The sequence below is a fragment of the Crinia signifera genome, chromosome 2, assembly GCF_055691185.1.
Source record: "Crinia signifera chromosome 2, ASM5569118v1, whole genome shotgun sequence".
Taxonomy (NCBI): domain Eukaryota; kingdom Metazoa; phylum Chordata; class Amphibia; order Anura; family Myobatrachidae; genus Crinia; species Crinia signifera.
The window spans coordinates 895,001-912,271 of NC_139218.1; the positions used below are offsets into that span (position 1 = coordinate 895,001).

General features: G+C 52.2%; 1 protein-coding gene across 3 annotated transcripts in view; it reads right to left on the bottom strand.

Annotated features, from left to right (window-relative positions):
- WDR4 (WDR4 tRNA N7-guanosine methyltransferase non-catalytic subunit) overlaps nt 1–17,271 on the bottom strand; it is a 189,701-nt gene that overhangs the window by 29,371 nt on the left and 143,059 nt on the right. For all 3 annotated transcript variants that reach the window (XM_083171428.1, XM_083171427.1, XM_083171429.1), the window contains exons 9-11: nt 14,867–14,931; nt 9,297–9,477; nt 2,027–2,096 (exon numbers count right to left, since the gene is read on the bottom strand). In XM_083171428.1, the coding sequence (XP_083027554.1) occupies nt 2,027–2,096; nt 9,297–9,477; nt 14,867–14,931 (316 nt within the window). The remainder of the gene's footprint in view (nt 1–2,026; nt 2,097–9,296; nt 9,478–14,866; nt 14,932–17,271) is intronic.

Below are 17,271 nucleotides of genomic sequence, written 5' to 3' on the forward strand. Positions count from 1 at the left end.
GTACACACACACACACACACACACACACACACTCACACACACACACACATGCCCGGCTGTGTGTGTTACAGTACTGTAGTGAACAAGGAACTGCCGCAGTGCAGTGCGGGCTGTGTGTGTTACAGTACTGTAGTGAACAAGGAACTGCCGCAGTGCAGTGCGGGCTGTGTGTGTTACAGTACTGTAGTGAACAAGTAACTGCCGCAGTGCAGTGCGGGCTGTGTGTGTTACAGTACTGTATTGTACAAGGAACTGCCGCAGTGCAGTGCGGGCTGTGTGTGTTACAGTACTGTAGTGAACAAGTAACTGCCGCAGTGCAGTGCGGGCTGTGTGTGTTACAGTACTGTAGTGAACAAGTAACTGCCGCAGTGCAGTAGGGGCTGTGTGTGTTACAGAACTGTAGTGAACAAGGAACTGACGCAGTGCAGTGCGGGCTGTGTGTGTTACAGTACTGTATTGTACAAGGAACTGCCGCAGTGCAGTGCGGGCTGTGTGTGTTACAGTACTGTAGTGAACAAGGAACTGACGCAGTGCAGTGCGGGCTGTGTGTGTTACAGAACTGTAGTGAACAAGGAACTGACGCAGTGCAGTGCGGGCTGTGTGTGTTACAGTACTGTATTGTACAAGGAACTGCCGCAGTGCAGTGCGGGCTGTGTGTGTTACAGAACTGTAGTGAACAAGGAACTGACACAGTGCAGTAGGGGCTGTGTGTGTTACAGAACTGTAGTGAACAAGGAACTGACGCAGTGCAGTGCGGGCTGTGTGTGTTACAGTACTGTATTGTACAAGGAACTGCCGCAGTGCAGTGCGGGCTGTGTGTGTTACAGTACTGTAGTGAACAAGGAACTGCCGCAGTGTGTGTTACAGTACTGTAGTGTACAAGGCCCTTTTGTAGAACATGCTTCCCTGCGTGATGCCCTGGGCCACGCCTCCAGGTCCGCCCTCTTCTTCAGGTGAGGGGACTAGTTGCTGGTCTGTCTCGGCAGTGTGCAGTCTGTACTGCCGCTGCGGCGCCGAGTATCTTTGCCTGTTTATAGGCTCCTGTCACAGTATACCCATCTCTAGTCTAGGGAAAACATTTCCACAGACTGTCACAGTATACCCATCTCTAGTCTAGGGAAAACATTTCCACAGTCTGTCACAGTATACCCATCTCTAGTCTAGGGAAAACATTTCCACAGACTGTCACGATATCATCTTATAATACTGACACTAATAACTATTACTGGACGTCACATTATAAATGGCTATACCACACACAGGCTGGCAGCCATTGAGGATGATGTACCACACACAGGCTGGCAGCCATTGAGGATGATGTACCACACACAGGCTGGCAGCCATAGAGGATGATGATGATTACCATGTGCCACACAAAGCCATACATGGTAATCATCATCAACAATGGCTGCCAGACTGTGTACCGTACTAGCAGGATCTCTCAGCAATTTCTGGGGGTACAGTGTGTATTACAATTATATGATTTCCTTCCTTTCAAATGTAAATAGATAAACAAAAATCTCCAAGAGTGGAAGTGGCTGTGCCACCCAAGGTTGTACGTCACAGTGCCCGGTACAGGAAGCCACACCTCCTTTTCACGCCTGAAGAACTATATGACCAAATTCAATTCTCGTGCTTCATTTAGACCATCTGGATAAAATAAATTTCAAAGTCCAAAAGACTTCTGGTATATTTTACCTATCTCCTCCTTTCAAAGTCTGAGGGAGTTTTCCAAACCCACAATAGATAAACTTTTTGGGTCACTTTGACGTTGGGATTTGAAATGGCGAGATACACTGTGATTCATATAACCTTTTATAATATTGTGACAACGTAATGGTCTTGTTGTCCGCCCGATATATGATAGATTACGCCCACATCCTAATAGACAGATGTCGCAGTTCATTAATGATACAAAGGTACAGTATGGGGTTTGGGTGGACTCCGTCATGTTATATATGAACACATCTGGTACAGGTAAACATATGCAGCCACCCTACAGGAAGAAGGACTGAGGGGCACTTACCTCCAATATGATCCAGGTCTCCTCGCACAGCCTCTGACAGTCTCCTCATATAGTCATTGTGTGTGGTCGGCTGGATAGAAACAGAGAACAAATCAGATTGCGATACCATATGCCAGGCACCAGGCGGGCACTGATCTACGCCAGGAGGAATGGTATAAGCTGGGGGTGGGCAAATACAGGAAATGCAGTCTCTGATGACAGAGCCAAAGTATGCAATTACACATGGCAATATATATATATACACACACACACACACACACACACACTGTGGTGCGGCTCGGCACTCACTCCATGTTGGCAGCCGTCCCGATGCCCTTCCTGGAGATGCAGATAATTGAAAGAAGAGGCTGGCACTCCGGGGTCTTGCAAACAATGTGTATATACACACACACACATATATATATATATATAAGACAAAAGAGGAGTATAGAGGTGCGCTGATAGTTTCACAGAATGTGTGTACACACAAATGCACAATGAAAGATTTAAAAAATGTATTTCATACAGTGGAATAAAACATACTAAATCATACACATGATCACAGCTTAATATATTCCATGTGTGATACACAGTTTCCAACAGGTTTTTCTGTTATGTACAGCAAGTTTTTCTTTATCAAAGAACCCTTTTTTGAAAGACCCTACGCGTTTCGTCCCGATAGGACTTCTTCAGGGGTGATAGGGTATCAATCGACAGGTGTTCTCAATTAACCGGTTGATGGGCAAAAAGGGATCTGTGCCCTGACTGGAGTAGATACTGTCAAGGTATCATAGATCCAGGATAAAGATACAGGCCAACTGCTGTTAACATCAAAATGGATATTCAGTGCTCCCCCAAACCGCAGGGATAATAATATACGGTGAGGGTTTTCCTATGGAGGAAGAAGTGTATCGCATCAGTCAGAAGGCGAATGACATGAAAATGATGTAAAGATTGAAACGTTAAGCGCACCTTGCGTGTCCTTCTCATTATTTCCGTGAGTGCCGCCTGTTCTGTGGATATATATATATATATATATATATATATATATATATATATATATATATATATATATATATATATATATATATACACACACACACACACACCAGAGCAGCATTGTTCCAGTAGCTCAGCATGTACCTGTCCTGGAGTCAGGAAGCCGCAGCAGCGTTCCAAGGGTCCAATATAGGATCCCTAAGTAACGAGGGTGACGGACTGATCGGTGATAAGGATAAAGCAGAGGAACTAAAGCCGTTTTCTCGTCAGACAGATGGTGGGAAAATTGCCCAACTAATTATAATGTCCCGTTATGTAATCCTCATTTATTGGAGTAAGCAGTCCGCACTGTGAGGTATAGAACCCCAACAGTCATTAGCCGACTGCCCGGACTCAGACAGCAGGGGGGGGGGGAGTGAGCGCAGCGAAGCCCCTTGGGGGCTCACCACCTATTCTATTCTCCCTCTATGGGGGTTGTGGACCCCCAAAAGGGAGAATAGCCAGTGGCCATCGGGATCCCGAGTGTCAGCCACCTGGCCCCCAGTCTGTAAGCCTCTATGTAACAAAGATATAGGGCGGTATTCAATGAGGCTGATTCGCCAGGTTTTTATGGCGAATTTGTGCTGTTCGGCGAATTTTTGACTAAAACGGTGAATCACCCTATTCAATGACCAGATGGCGAATACATTTGAAGGTTTTTTTCGCCATGATTCACCGAGTAGCAATCGCTATCTTTTTATGGAGAAGTGGAATGTGATCTTTTAAAATAAAGTGTTTTGTTTTTTTACATTTGGTGTCAAAAAATCAGGAATTTTATTCTGAGGAGGGGCATGCTATCTTTATTCATGTGCTGTAAGCACATGAATATATATTTAATTTAAAAAAATATATTTTTTTTACATTTTTTTTACACAGCAGCCAGCAGGGGGCGCCGGAGCCGAGCCGCTCATTAGATATTCATATATTCACTGCACCCGATCGTTACATATGCACGATCGGGTGTAGTGAACATACCCGGTCCCCTGCTGCCACCCCCGGGGGGCAGCTTGTGCTGCCTGGCACCCGGGGAGCCCACCTCCCCCCCACATACGCTCTGGGGCAGGCAGAGAGACTTTCATCTCCCTGCCTGCCACTGTCCTCAGGCTCCCTGCGGCGTTCGTCGCAGGAGCTCATATTCGCCGGTCAGGGACAGCGAGCCCCTGACTCATTGAATACCGGAGCCGTCGAGGCTCCGGAACGTGGCGAATGTGCAGCGAATCCTAAACAGGATTCGCTGCACCTCGCCGGTATTCACATTGAATACCGCCCATAGAAATGGCCAGACAGCTTATACCCTAGGGTACTAATCCATCAGTCGCGTATAGCAGCTATAGTGCCAGTATATAAAGAGTAAGGGGGGATGGAATGGAGGGTATAAATGAGGAAGAATATCCAGGTGTACTGATGGGGCAATGAGTTTATTAGAGGGAACCAGCATGGATATAGGAGGGATATAAGGAGGTGAGTGAGAACTTAGACTAGGGCAGCGCAGTAGATGTGGTCTACTGATACCATGCCTCACATAAGGATGGTCTACAAAATATGGGAGCTGGACAATACAGAGAGTTGTGGTAAATGGAACACAGAGTTCTGTGCCACACCCACTGAGACGGCTTACTGAGCACAGTGACACTAAATGGTGCATTGGGATATGAGGAAGGACTACCCAGGTTAGGGGTGGTTACATTGGGATATGAGGAAAGGCTAGCCAGGGTAGGTATGGTTACATTGGGCTATGAGGAAAGGCTAGCCAGGTTAGGTGTGGTTACATTGGGCTATGAGGAAGGGCTAGCCAGGTTAGGGATGGTTACATTGGGCTATGAGAAAAGGATAGCCAGGTTAGGTGTGGTTACATTGGGATATGAGGAAGGGCTAGCCAGGTTAGGGGTGGTTACATTGGGATATGAGGAAAGGCTAGCCAGGTTAGGGGTGGTTACATTGGGCTATGAGGAAAGGCTAGCCAGGTTAGGGGTGGTTACATTGGGATATGAGGAAAGGCTAGTCAGGTTAGGTGTGGTTACATTGGGATATAAAGGAAAGGCTAGCCAGGTTAGGGATGGTTACATTGGGATATGAGGATAGGCTAGCCAGGTTAGATGTGGTTACATTGGGATATGAGGAAAGGCTAGTCGGGTTAGGGATGGTTACATTGGGCTATGAAGAAAGGCTAGTCGGGTTAGGGATTGTTACATTGGGCTATGAGGAAAGGCTAGCCAGGTTAGGGGTGGTTACATTGGGCTATGAGGAAAGGCTAGTCGGGTTAGGGATTGTTACATTGGGCTATGAGGAAAGGCTAGCCAGGTTAGATGTGGTTACATTGGGATATGAGGAAAGGCTAGCCAGGTTAGGTGTGGTTACATTGGGCTATGAGGAAAAGCTAGTCGGGTTAGGGATGGTTACATTGGGCTATGAGGAAAGGCTAGTTGGGTTAGGGATTGTTACATTGGGCTATGAGGAAAGGCTAGTCGGGTTAGGTGTGGTTACATTGGGCTTTGAGGAAAGGCTAGCCAGGTTAGGGGCGGTTACATTGGGATATGAGGAAAGGCTGGCCAGGTTAGGGGCGGTTACATTGGGATATGAGGAAAGGCTGGCCAGGTTAGGGGCGGTTACATTGGGCTATGAGGAAAGGCTAGTCGGGTTAGGTGTGGTTACATTGGGCTTTGAGGAAAGGCTAGCCAGGTTAGGGGTGGTTACATTGGGATATGAGGAAAGGCTAGCCAGGGTAGGTATGGTAACATTGGGCTATGAGGAAAGGCTAGCCAGGTTAGGTGTGGTTACATTGGGCTATGAGGAAGGGCTAGCCAGGTTAGGGGTGGTAAATTGGGCTATGAGGAAAGGCTAGTCGGGTTAGGGATTGTTACATTGGGCTATGAGGAAAGGCTAGCCAGGTTAGGGGTGGTTACATTGGGCTATGAGGAAAGGCTAGTCGGGTTAGGGATTGTTACATTGGGCTATGAGGAAAGGCTAGCCAGGTTAGATGTGGTTACATTGGGATATGAGGAAAGGCTAGCCAGGTTAGGTGTGGTTACATTGGGCTATGAGGAAAAGCTAGTCGGGTTAGGGATGGTTACATTGGGCTATAAGGAAAGGCTAGTTGGGTTAGGGATTGTTACATTGGGCTATGAGGAAAGGCTAGTCGGGTTAGGTGTGGTTACATTGGGCTTTGAGGAAAGGCAAGCCAGGTTAGGGATGGTTACATTGGGATATGAGGAAAGGCTAGCCAGGTTAGGTGTGGTTACATTGGGGTATGAGGAAAGGATAGCCAGGTTAGGGATGGTTACATTGGGATATGAGGAAAGGCTAGCCAGGTTAAGGATGGTTACATTGGGCTATGAGGAAAGGCTAGCCAGGTTAGGGGTGGTTACATTGGGATATGAGGAAAGGCTAGTCGGGTTAGGGATTGTTACATTGGGCTATGAGGAAAGGCTAGTCGGGTTAGGTGTGGTTACATTGGGCTTTGAGGAAAGGCTAGCCAGGTTAGGGGTGGTTACATTGGGATATGAGGAAAGGCTGGCCAGGTTAGGAATGGTTACATTGGGCTATGAGGAAAGGATAGCCAGGTTAGGGGCGGTTACATTGGGCTATGAGGAAAGGCTGGCCAGGTTAGGGGCGGTTACATTGGGATATGAGGAAAGGCTAGCCAGGTTAGGAATGGTTACATTGGGCTATGAGGAAAGGATAGCCAGGTTAGGGATGGTTACATTGGGTTATGAGGAAAAGCAAGCCAGGTTATGTGGGGTTACATTGGGATATGAGGAAAGGCTATCCAGATTATGTGGGGTTACATTGGGCTATGAGGAAAGGCTAGACAGGTTAGGAATGGTTACATTGGGCTATGAGGAAAGGCTAGCCAGGTTAGAGGTGGTTACATTGGGTTATGAAGAAAAGCTAGCCAGGTTAGGGGTGGTTACATTCAGCTATGAGGAAAGGCTAGCCAGGTTAGGGATGGTTACATTGGACTACGAGGAAAGGCTAGCCAGGTTAGGTGTGGTTACATTGGGGTATGAAGAAAGGCTAGCCAGGTTAGGGGTGGTTACATTGGGCTATGGCGAAAGGCTAGCCAGGTTAGGTATGGTTACATTGGGGTATGAGGAAAGTCTAGCCAGGTTAGGGGCGGTTACATTGGACTACAAGGAAAGGCTAGCCAGGTTAGGGGTGGTTACATTGGGCTATGAGGAAGGATAGCCAGGTTAGGTGTGGTTACATTGGGATATGAGGAACAGCTACCCAGGTTAGGGGTGGTTACATTGGGCTATGAGGAAAGGCGAGCCAGGTTAGGGGTGGTTACATTGGGCTATGAGGAAGGATAGCCAGGTTAGGTGTGGTTACATTGGGATATGAGGCAAGGCGAGCCAGGTTAGGGGTGGTTACATTGGGATATGAGGAAAGGATAGCCAGGTTAGGTGTGGTTACATTGGGCTATGAGGAAAGTCTAGCCAGGTTAGGGGCGGTTACATTGGACTACAAGGAAAGGCTAGCCAGGGTAGGGGTGGTTACATTGGGGTATGAGGAAAGTCTAGCCAGGTTAGGGGCGGTTACATTGGACTACAAGGAAAGGCTAGCCAGGGTAGGGGTGGTTACATTGGGGTATGAGGAAAGGCTAGCCAGGTTAGGTATGGTTACATTGGGCTATGGGGAAAGGCTAGCCAGGTTAGAGATGGTTACATTGGGCTATGAGGAAAGACTAGCAAGGTTAGAGATGGTTACATTGGGCTATGAGGAAAGACTAGCCAGGTTAGGGATGGTTGCATTGGACTATGAGGAAAGGCTAGCCAGGTTAGGGGTGGTTACATTGGGATATGAGGAAAGGCTAGCCAGGTTAGGGATGGTTACATTGGGATATGAGGAAAGGATAGCCAGGTTAGGGGTGGTTACATTGGGCTATGAGGAAAGACTAGCCAGGTTAGGTGTGGTTACATTGGGGTATGAGGAAAGGCTGGCCAGGTTAGGGGCGGTTACATTGGGCTATGAGGAAAGGCTAGCCAGGTAAGGGGTGGTTACATTGGGATATGAGGAAAGGCTAGCCAGGTTAGGGGCGGTTACATTGGGCTATGAGGAAAGGCTAGCCAGGTTAGGGGCGGTTACATTGGGCTATGAGGAAAGGCTAGCCAGGTTAGGAATGGTTACATTGGGCTATGAGGAAAGGCTAGCCAGGTTAGGAATGGTTCCATTTGGCCATGAGGAAAGGCTAGCCAGGTTAGGAATGGTTACATTGGGCTATGAGGAAAGGCTAGCCAGGTTAGGGGTGGTTACATTGGGCTATGGGAAAAGGCTAGCCAGGTTAGGAATGGTTACATTGGGATATGAGGAAAGGATAGCCAGGTTAGAGGTGGTTACATTGGGTTATGAGGAAAAGCTAGCCAGGTTAGGAATGGTTACATTGGGCTATCAGGCAAGGGTAGCCAGGTTAGGGGTGGTTACATTCGGCTATGAGGAAAGGCTAGCCAGGTTAGGTATGGTTACATTGGGGTATGAGGAAAGTCTAGCCAGGTTAGGGGCGGTTACATTGGACTACAAGGAAAGGCTAGCCAGGGTAGGGGTGTTTACATTGGGGTATGAGGAAAGTCTAGCCAGGTTAGGGGCGGTTACATTGGACTACAAGGAAAGGCTAGCCAGGTTAGGTATGGTTACATTGGGGTATGAGGAAAGTCTAGCCAGGTTAGGGGTGGTTACATTGGGCTACGAGGAAAGGCTAGCCAGGTTATGGATGGTTACATTGGGCTATGAGGAAAGGCTAGCCAGGTTAGGGGTGGTTACATTGGGATATGGGGAAAGGCTAGCCAGGTTAGGGATGGTTACATTGGGCTATGAGGAAAGGCTAGCCAGGGTAGGGGTGGTTACATTGGGATATGAGGAAAGGTTAGCCAGGTTAGGGATGGTTATACATGGTATGAGGAGCGTCCAGCACATGGTAGGAGCGTCCAGCACATGGTAGGAGGAGCGTCCAGCACATGGTATGAGGAGCGTCCAGCACATGGTATGAGGAGCGTCCAGCACATGGTATGAGGAGCGTCCAGCACATGGTAGGAGGAGCGTCCAGCACATGGTAGGAGGAGCGTCCAGCACATGGTAGGAGGAGCGTCCAGCACATGGTAGGAGGAGCGTCCAGCATATGATATTGCACCTGATAACTACATATTTCAGTTCCACAAACTCTCCCGTTTGGTTTCGCCCCATCCCGCCCGTGTTTGCCATAATTCCCCCATATATAAAGCGCAGACATTTCCCTAAATCTGGTAAGCCCATAACTAACCTGCCAGCCTCCATCTCTGTAATGGTAACACTCTAGAGGGTTCTCTCTGACACCCGATAACACCCAGAGGGAGGAGGCGGTTTCAAAATCCAGGTCCACAGGAACATAGGACAGTGCGATATACTGCGGATGTGTGAGGCGCGGGGCGGAGGACACGGAGAACACGTAGATTCCAGGGACACTGGAAGAGACAACAGGAAAGAGAGATAAAGTCACAGCCAATCTGCACCTAGCTGCCATTTGACAGGCTGTGGGGTCTATGTACTAAGCCATGGAGAGAGATAAAGCAGCTGCCATGTTACAGGCTGTGGGGTCTATGTACTAAGCCATGGAGAGAGATAAAGCAGCTGCCATGTTACAGGCTGTGGGGTCTATGTACTAAGCCATGGAGAGAGATAAAGCAGCTGCCATGTTACAGGCTGCAGGGTCTATGTACTAAGCCATGGAGAGAGATAAAGCAGCTGCCATGTTACAGGCTGCGGGGTCTATGTACTAAGCCATGGAGAGAGATAAAGCAGCTGCCATGTTACAGGCTGTGGGGTCTATGTACTAAGCCATGGAGAGAGATAAAGCAGCTGCCATGTTACAGGATGTAGGGTCTATGTACTAAGCCATGGAGAGAGATAAAGCAGCTGCCATGTTACAGGCTGTGGGGTCTATGTACTAAGCCATGGAGAGAGATAAAGCAGCTGCCATGTTACAGGCTGTGGGGTCTATGTACTAAGCCATGGAGAGAGATAAAGCAGCTGCCATGTTACAGGATGTGGAGTTTATGTACTAAGCCACGGAGAGAGATAAAGCAGCTGCCATGTTACAGGATGTAGGGTCTATGTACTAAGCCATGGAGAGAGATAAAGCAGCTGCCATGTTACAGGCTGTGGGGTCTATGTACTAAGCCATGGAGAGAGATAAAGCAGCTGCCATGTTACAGGATGTGGAGTTTATGTACTAAGCCATGGAGAGAGATAAAGCAGCTGCCATGTTACAGGATGTGGAGTTTATGTACTAAGCCATGGAGAGAGATAAAGCAGCTGCCATGTTACAGGATGTGGAGTTTATGTACTAAGCCATGGAGAGAGATAAAGCAGCTGCCATGTTACAGGCTGCAGGGTCTATGTACTAAGCCATGGAGAGAGATAAAGCAGCTGCCATGTTACAGGATGTGGGGTCTATGTACTAAGCCATGGAGAGAGATAAAGCAGCTGCCATGTTACAGGATTACAGTAGATGTCAGTATAATGCTGAGTAAATAGTCTTTAGTCTATTCTTAAAGGATTCTACAGTGGGGGCTTCTCGCACTGTGCGAGGAAGAGAGTTCCATATAGTCAGAGGAATAAAGTGGACAGCTCGACCCCCAGATGAATTCAGGGAGATTCTGGGTACTGTTAGTCCTCCTTCAGCGGATCGTAGGGTACTTATATGTGGGTTAATAGCCCAAATAGCATATGCATCTAATGGCAGTCTGACAAGAAGCCGGCGTGCTCAGGGAGAGTCAGGAAGAGCACAGGGTCCCCAGGGGTGGTCAGGGAGGGTCAGGAATAGCGCAGGCTCCCCAGGCGTGGTCAGGAATAGCGCAGGGTCCCTAGGCGTGCTCAGGGAGAGTCAGGAATAGCGCAGGGTCCCCAGGCGTGGTCAGGGAGGGTCAGGAATAGCGCAGGGTCCCCAGGCGTGCTCAGGGAGAGTCAGGAATAGCGCAGGGTCCCCAGGGGTGGTCAGGGAGGGTCAGGAATAGCGCAGGCTCCCCAGGCGTGGTCAGGAATAGCGCAGGGTCCCTAGGCGTGCTCAGGGAGAGTCAGGAAGAGCACAGGGTCCCCAGGCGTGGTCAGGAATAGCGCAGGGTCCCCAGGGGTGGTCAGGAATAGCGCAGGGTCAGGAATAGTGCAGGGTCCCCAGGGGTGGTCAGGAATAGCGCAGGGTCCCCAGGGGTGGTCAGGGAGGGTCAGGAATAGCGCAGGGTCCCCAGGGGTGGTCAGGAATAGCGCAGGGTCCCCAGGCGTGGTCAGGAATAGCGCAGGGTCCCCAGGCGTGGTCAGGGAGGGTCAGGAATAGAGCAGGGTGGTCAGGGAGGGTCAGGAATAGCGCAGGGTCCCCAGGCGTGGTCAGGGAGGGTCAGGAATAGTGCAGGGTCCCTAGGCGTGGTCAGGAATAGCGCAGGGTCCCCAGGCGCGGTCAGGGAGGGTCAGGAATAGCGCAGGGTCCCCAGGGGTGGTCAGGGAGGGTCAGGAATAGCGCAGGGTCCCCAGGCGTGGTCAGGGAGGGTCAGGAATAGCGCAGGGTCCCCAGGCGTGGTCAGGGAGGGTCAGGAATAGCGCAGGGTCCCCAGGGGTGGTCAGGGAGGGTCAGGAATAGCGCAGGGTCCCCAGGGGTGATCAGGGAGGGTCAGGAATAGCGCAGGGTCCCCAGGCGTGGTCAAGGAGGGTCAGGAATAGCGCAGGGTCCCCAGGCATGGTCAGGGAGGGTCAGGAATAGCGCAGGGTCCCCAGGCGTGGTCAGGGAAGGTCAGGAATAGCGCAGGGTCCCCAGGGGTGGTCAGGGAGGGTCAGGAATAGCGCAGGGTCCCCAGGCGTGGTCAGGGAGGGTCAGGAATAGCGCAGGGTCCCCAAGCGTGGTCAGGGAGGGTCAGGAATAGCAATGGGTCCCCGGGCGTGGTCAGGGAGGGTCAGGAATAGCGCAGGGTCCCCAGGCGTGGTCAGGGAGGGTCAGGAATAGCGCAGGGTTCCCAGGCGTGGTCAGGGAGGGTCAGGAATAGTGCAGGGTCCCCAGGCGTGGTGAGGGAGGGTCAGGAATAGTGCAGGCTCCCCAGGCGTGGTCAGGGAGGGTCAGGAATAGCGCAGGCTCCCCAGGGGTGGTCAGGAATAGCGCAGGCTCCCCAGGCATGGTCAGGGAGGGTCAGGAATAGCGCAGGCTCCCCCAGGGGTGGACAGGAATAGCGCAGGCTCCCCAGGCATGGTCAGGGAGGGTCAGGAATTACACAGGGTCCCCAGGGAGGGTCAGGAAGAGCACAGGGTCCCCAGACGTGGTCAGGGAGGGTAAGGAATAGCATAGGGTCCCCAGGCGTGGTCAGGGAGGGTCAGGAATAGCGCAGGCTCCCCAGGCGTGGTCAGGAATAGCGCAGGGTCCCAAGGGGTGGTCAGGGAGGGTCAGGAATAGCGCAGGGTCCCCAGGCGTGGTCAGGGAGAGTCAGGAATAGTGCAGGGTCCCCAGGCGTGGTCAGGGAGGGTCAGGAATAGTGCAGGGTCCCCAGGGGTGGTCAGGGAGGGTCAGGAATTACACAGGGTCCCCAGGGAGGGTCAGGAATAGCGCAGGGTCCCCAGGCGTGGTCAGGGAGGGTCAGGAATAGCGCAGGGTCCCCAGGCGTGGTCAGGGAGGGTCAGGAATAGTGCAGGGTCCCCAGGGGTGGTCAGGGAGGGTCAGGAATAGCGCAGGGTCCCCAGGGGTGGTCAGGGAGGGTCAGGAATAGCGCAGGGTCCCCAGGGGTGGTCAGGGAGGGTCAGGAATAGCGCAGGGTCCCCAGGCGTGGTCAGGAATAGCGCAGGGTCCCCAGGGGTGGTCAGGGAGGGTCAGGAATAGCGCAGGGTCCCCAGGGGTGGTCAGGGAGGGTCAGGAATAGCGCAGGGTCCCCAGGGGTGGTCAGGGAGAGTCAGGAATAGCGCAGGGTCCCCAGGGGTGGTCAGGGAGGGTCAGGAATAGCGCAGGGTCCCCAGGCGTGGTCAGGGAGGGTCAGGAATAGCGCAGGGTCCCCAGGCGTGGTCAGGGAGGGTCAGGAATAGCGCAGGGTCCCCAGGCGTGGTCAGGGAGGGTCAGGAATAGCGCAGGGTCCCCAGGCGTGGTCAGGGAGGGTCAGGAATAGCGCAGGGTCCCCAGGCGTGGTCAGGGAGGGTCAGGAATAGCGCAGGGTCCCCAGGCGTGGTCAGGGAGGGTCAGGAATAGCGCAGGGTCCCCAGGCGTGGGGTCAGGGAGGGTCAGGAATAGTGCAGGGTCCCCAGGCGCGGTCAGGGAGGGTCAGGAATAGCGCAGGGTCCCCAGGGGTGGTCAGGGAGGGTCAGGAATAGCGCAGGGTCCCCAGGCGTGGTCAGGGAGGGTCAGGAATAGTGCAGGGTCCCCAGGGTTGGTCAGGGAGGGTCAGGAATAGCGCAGGGTCCCCAGGCGTGGTCAGGGAGGGTCAGGAATAGCGCAGGGTCCCCAGGCGTGGTCAGGGAGGGTCAGGAATAGCGAAGGGTTCCCAGGCGTGGTCAGGGAGGGTCAGGAATAGCGAAGGGTTCCCAGGCGTGGTCAGGGAGGGTCAGGAATAGCGCAGGGTCCCCAGGGGAGGTCAGGGAGGGTCAGGAATAGCGCAGGGTCCCCAGGCGTGGGGTCAGGGAGGGTCAGGAATAGCGCAGGGTCCCCAGGCGTGGGGTCAGGGAGGGTCAGGAATAGTGCAGGGTCCCCAGGCGCGGTCAGGGAGGGTCAGGAATAGCGCAGGGTCCCCAGGGGTGGTCAGGGAGGGTCAGGAATAGCGCAGGGTCCCCAGGCGTGGGGTCAGGGAGGGTCAGGAATAGCGCAGGGTCCCCAGGCGTGGTCAGGGAGGGTCAGGAATAGTGCAGGGTCCCCAGGGTTGGTCAGGGAGGGTCAGGAATAGCGCAGGGTCCCCAGGGGTGGGTCAGGAATAGCGCAGGGTCCCCAGGGTTGGTCAGGGAGGCTGATTTTGGGTCAGAGTTATGCACAGACTGGGAATTCATTTGATGGTTAGGGAAATGTAGGTGATAGTGAATAGCATGGGGCAGGTCTGGGCTGCAGCAGTAATCTGCAAAATCACCCAGAAGTGATCAGGTGTGAATCAGGCAGTGGAGCGCACACTCAATATGGTCACTGCTTATACTCCTGGAAAACTGCCAAAAGTGTCATAGGACTGCCCACCCCCCTTCTACCACTGTGCTACACCGCTCACTGCCCGTTACTACCCGCCTCACCCGTCACTACCCCAATCCCAGCATTCATCAGGTGTCACAGGATGTCCCATCCCCATCTTACTGCCTGTTACTAAGGGTCAGACCCCGCCCCACCGTCACTGCCCCAATCCCAGCATTCATCAGGTGTCACAGGATGTCCCACCCCCCATCTTACTGCCTGTTACTAAGGGTCAGACCCCGCCCCACCGTCACTGCCCCAATCCCAGCATTCATCAGGTGTCACAGGATGTCCCACCCCCCATCTTACTGCCTGTTACTAAGGGTCAGACCCCGCCCCACCCGTCACTACCCCAATCCCAGCATTCATCAGGTGTCACAGGATGTCCCATCCCCACCTTACTGCCTGTTACTATGGGTCAGACCCCGCCCCACCCGTCACTACCCCAATCCCAGCATTCATCAGGTGTCACAGGATGTCCCATCCCCACCTTACTGCCTGTTACTATGGGTCAGACCCCGCCCCACCAGTCACTACCCCAATCCCAGCATTCATCAGGTGTCACAGGATGTCCCACCCCCCATCTTACTGCCTGTTACTAAGGGTCAGACCCCGCCCCACCCGTCACTACCCCAATCCCAGCATTCATCAGGTGTCACAGGATGTCCCATCCCCCAACTCACCTGTCACATAATACTGCCACGTTCTCTCCACTCGGGCAGCAGCTGATTCTGGAGACTGCAAATCTCTAGAAGAAGAAATATATGTATTATTATATATTATTGTGCTTATTCTCCATGTGTAACTACCGTGTGACACCGCGCTGGCAGGTTATACACCCGGTACACTCATTCTCCATGTGTAACTACTGTGTGACACTGCGCTGGCAGGTTATACACCCGGTACGCTTATTCTCCATGTGTAACTACTGTGTGACACTGCGCTGGCAGGTTATACACCCGGTACATTTATTCTCCATGTGTAACTACTGTGTGACACCGCGCTGGCAGGTTATACACCCGGTACATTCATTCTCCATGTGTAACTACTATGTGACACCGCGCTGGCAGGTTATACACCCGGTACATTCATTCTCCATGTGTAACTACTGTGTGACACCGCGCTGGCAGGTTATACACCCGGTACGCTTATTCTCCATGTGTAACTACTGTGTGACACTGCGCTGGCAGGTTATACACCCGGTACATTTATTCTCCATGTGTAACTACTGTGTGACACCGCGCTGGCAGGTTATACACCCGGTACATTCATTCTCCATGTGTAACTACTATGTGACACCGCGCTGGCAGGTTATACACCCGGTACGCTTATTCTCCATGTGTAACTACTGTGTGACACCGCGCTGGCAGGTTATACCCCCGGTACACTTACTCTCCATGTGTAACTACTGTGTGACACCGCGCTGGCAGGTTATACACCCGGTACATTTATTCTCCATGTGTAACTACTGTGTGACACCGCGCTGGCAGGTTATACACCCGGTACGCTTACTCTCCATGTGTAACTACTGTGTGACACCACGCTGGCAGGTTATACCCCCGGTACACTCATTCTCCATGTGTAACTACTGTGTGACACCGCGCTGGCAGGTTATACACCCGTTCTCCATGTGTAACTACTGTGTGACACCACGCTGGCAGGTTATACACCCGGTACACTCATTCTCCATGTGTAACTACTGTGTGACACCGCGCTGGCAGGTTATACACCCGGTACACTTATTCTCCATGTGTAACTACTGTGTGACACCGCACTGGCAGGTTATACACCCGGTACGCTTATTCTCCATGTGTAACTACTGTGTGTCATGATCCACCCTCTGGGCACCCCCACCTGGATCATGAGGGGGTAGGCACCCCAAGATTCCTAAATATAGCCCAGAGACCCAGACACTCTCTTACCTGAATTAACAACATTTTTCCAATACAATTCCCTGCCTGCCATCTCATGGGAGCCGTGCCTCTCACACTAATAGAGCCTTCCACAGGACTGTGTGTTCTATAGTACTAGGACAGGACTTTATTACATACCAGATGTCTGCCTGCGATGGGAAATAGTACCGCGTGTTTATAAGTATTGCGCCCATCAGGGCATATACTCCTGAGCCTGATATGTCTCTATCACAGTAATGTATGGTTTATTGCATGTGTGTAATATCTTGTTGGCTAATGCGGACAGCCGACACCCCCCTATCTCATCCCCCTCACAGGAAGCATCAGCAAGCTGAATAGGCTGAGACTTCACAACCAACAACAGGGTCTGTTTTGACTTCACACCTGGGCCGCCCCCTTATCAGCAATGGTTCCTGGCCTTTTGTTCTCCCCGGGGACTTGTTATAGACTGGCCGGCACCAGACCAGCAGGGGGCCAGAGAGTCCCAGAGAACAGCAAGTTGGCAGGGCTACAGCAGCAGCCAATCCCTACACAGGACTCAGGGGCATTTACATCTCAGGCTTCAAGCAACAACCAATCCGGTCGCAGAACTCAAGGATAAAATGGGCTGAAACAACAGCTCTGGGTTCAACTTTCTGCATCCATCCAGGATCCCTGACCCGGCGAGGCAGGATCCCAGGGGAGGAAGCTGAGTTCCCTCCAGACCCCACCAGAACATCAGCAGTGGGCAGTCGGCCCTGGCGCAGTGGACCCCATACCACAGCCAGCGGTTGCATCCAGCGTGCCAGCACCCCGACGGCACCCACAGGCCAAGCGGCTGGGATTCATCACCTGCAGGACCGGCAGCGGGCATCGGCCCTGGCTCAGTGGAGCCCGTACCTCTGCTGGGGTTCTGCATTCCCCCCTCACCAAGGCCCCACCAGCCTCAGCTCAGAGACTGCCCAAGGTGACTATTGTCTGTGGAAGGGAAGGGGAGGTGTTCACCTTTGTGTGGTTCTGATATAGTTAGTGTGTGCTGTGTATATTGTAGGCTACCTGTATTGTGTAGTGTTAGTGGTGTGGTTATGGTTTTCATGTACTGTTAATATGAAATAAAGGTGCGTTTTGTACCTTGCTTTTGTGGCCTTACTGTGTGATCCGCGAACTGAAGTTCTCCCGGGACTGTGCAAATGCTG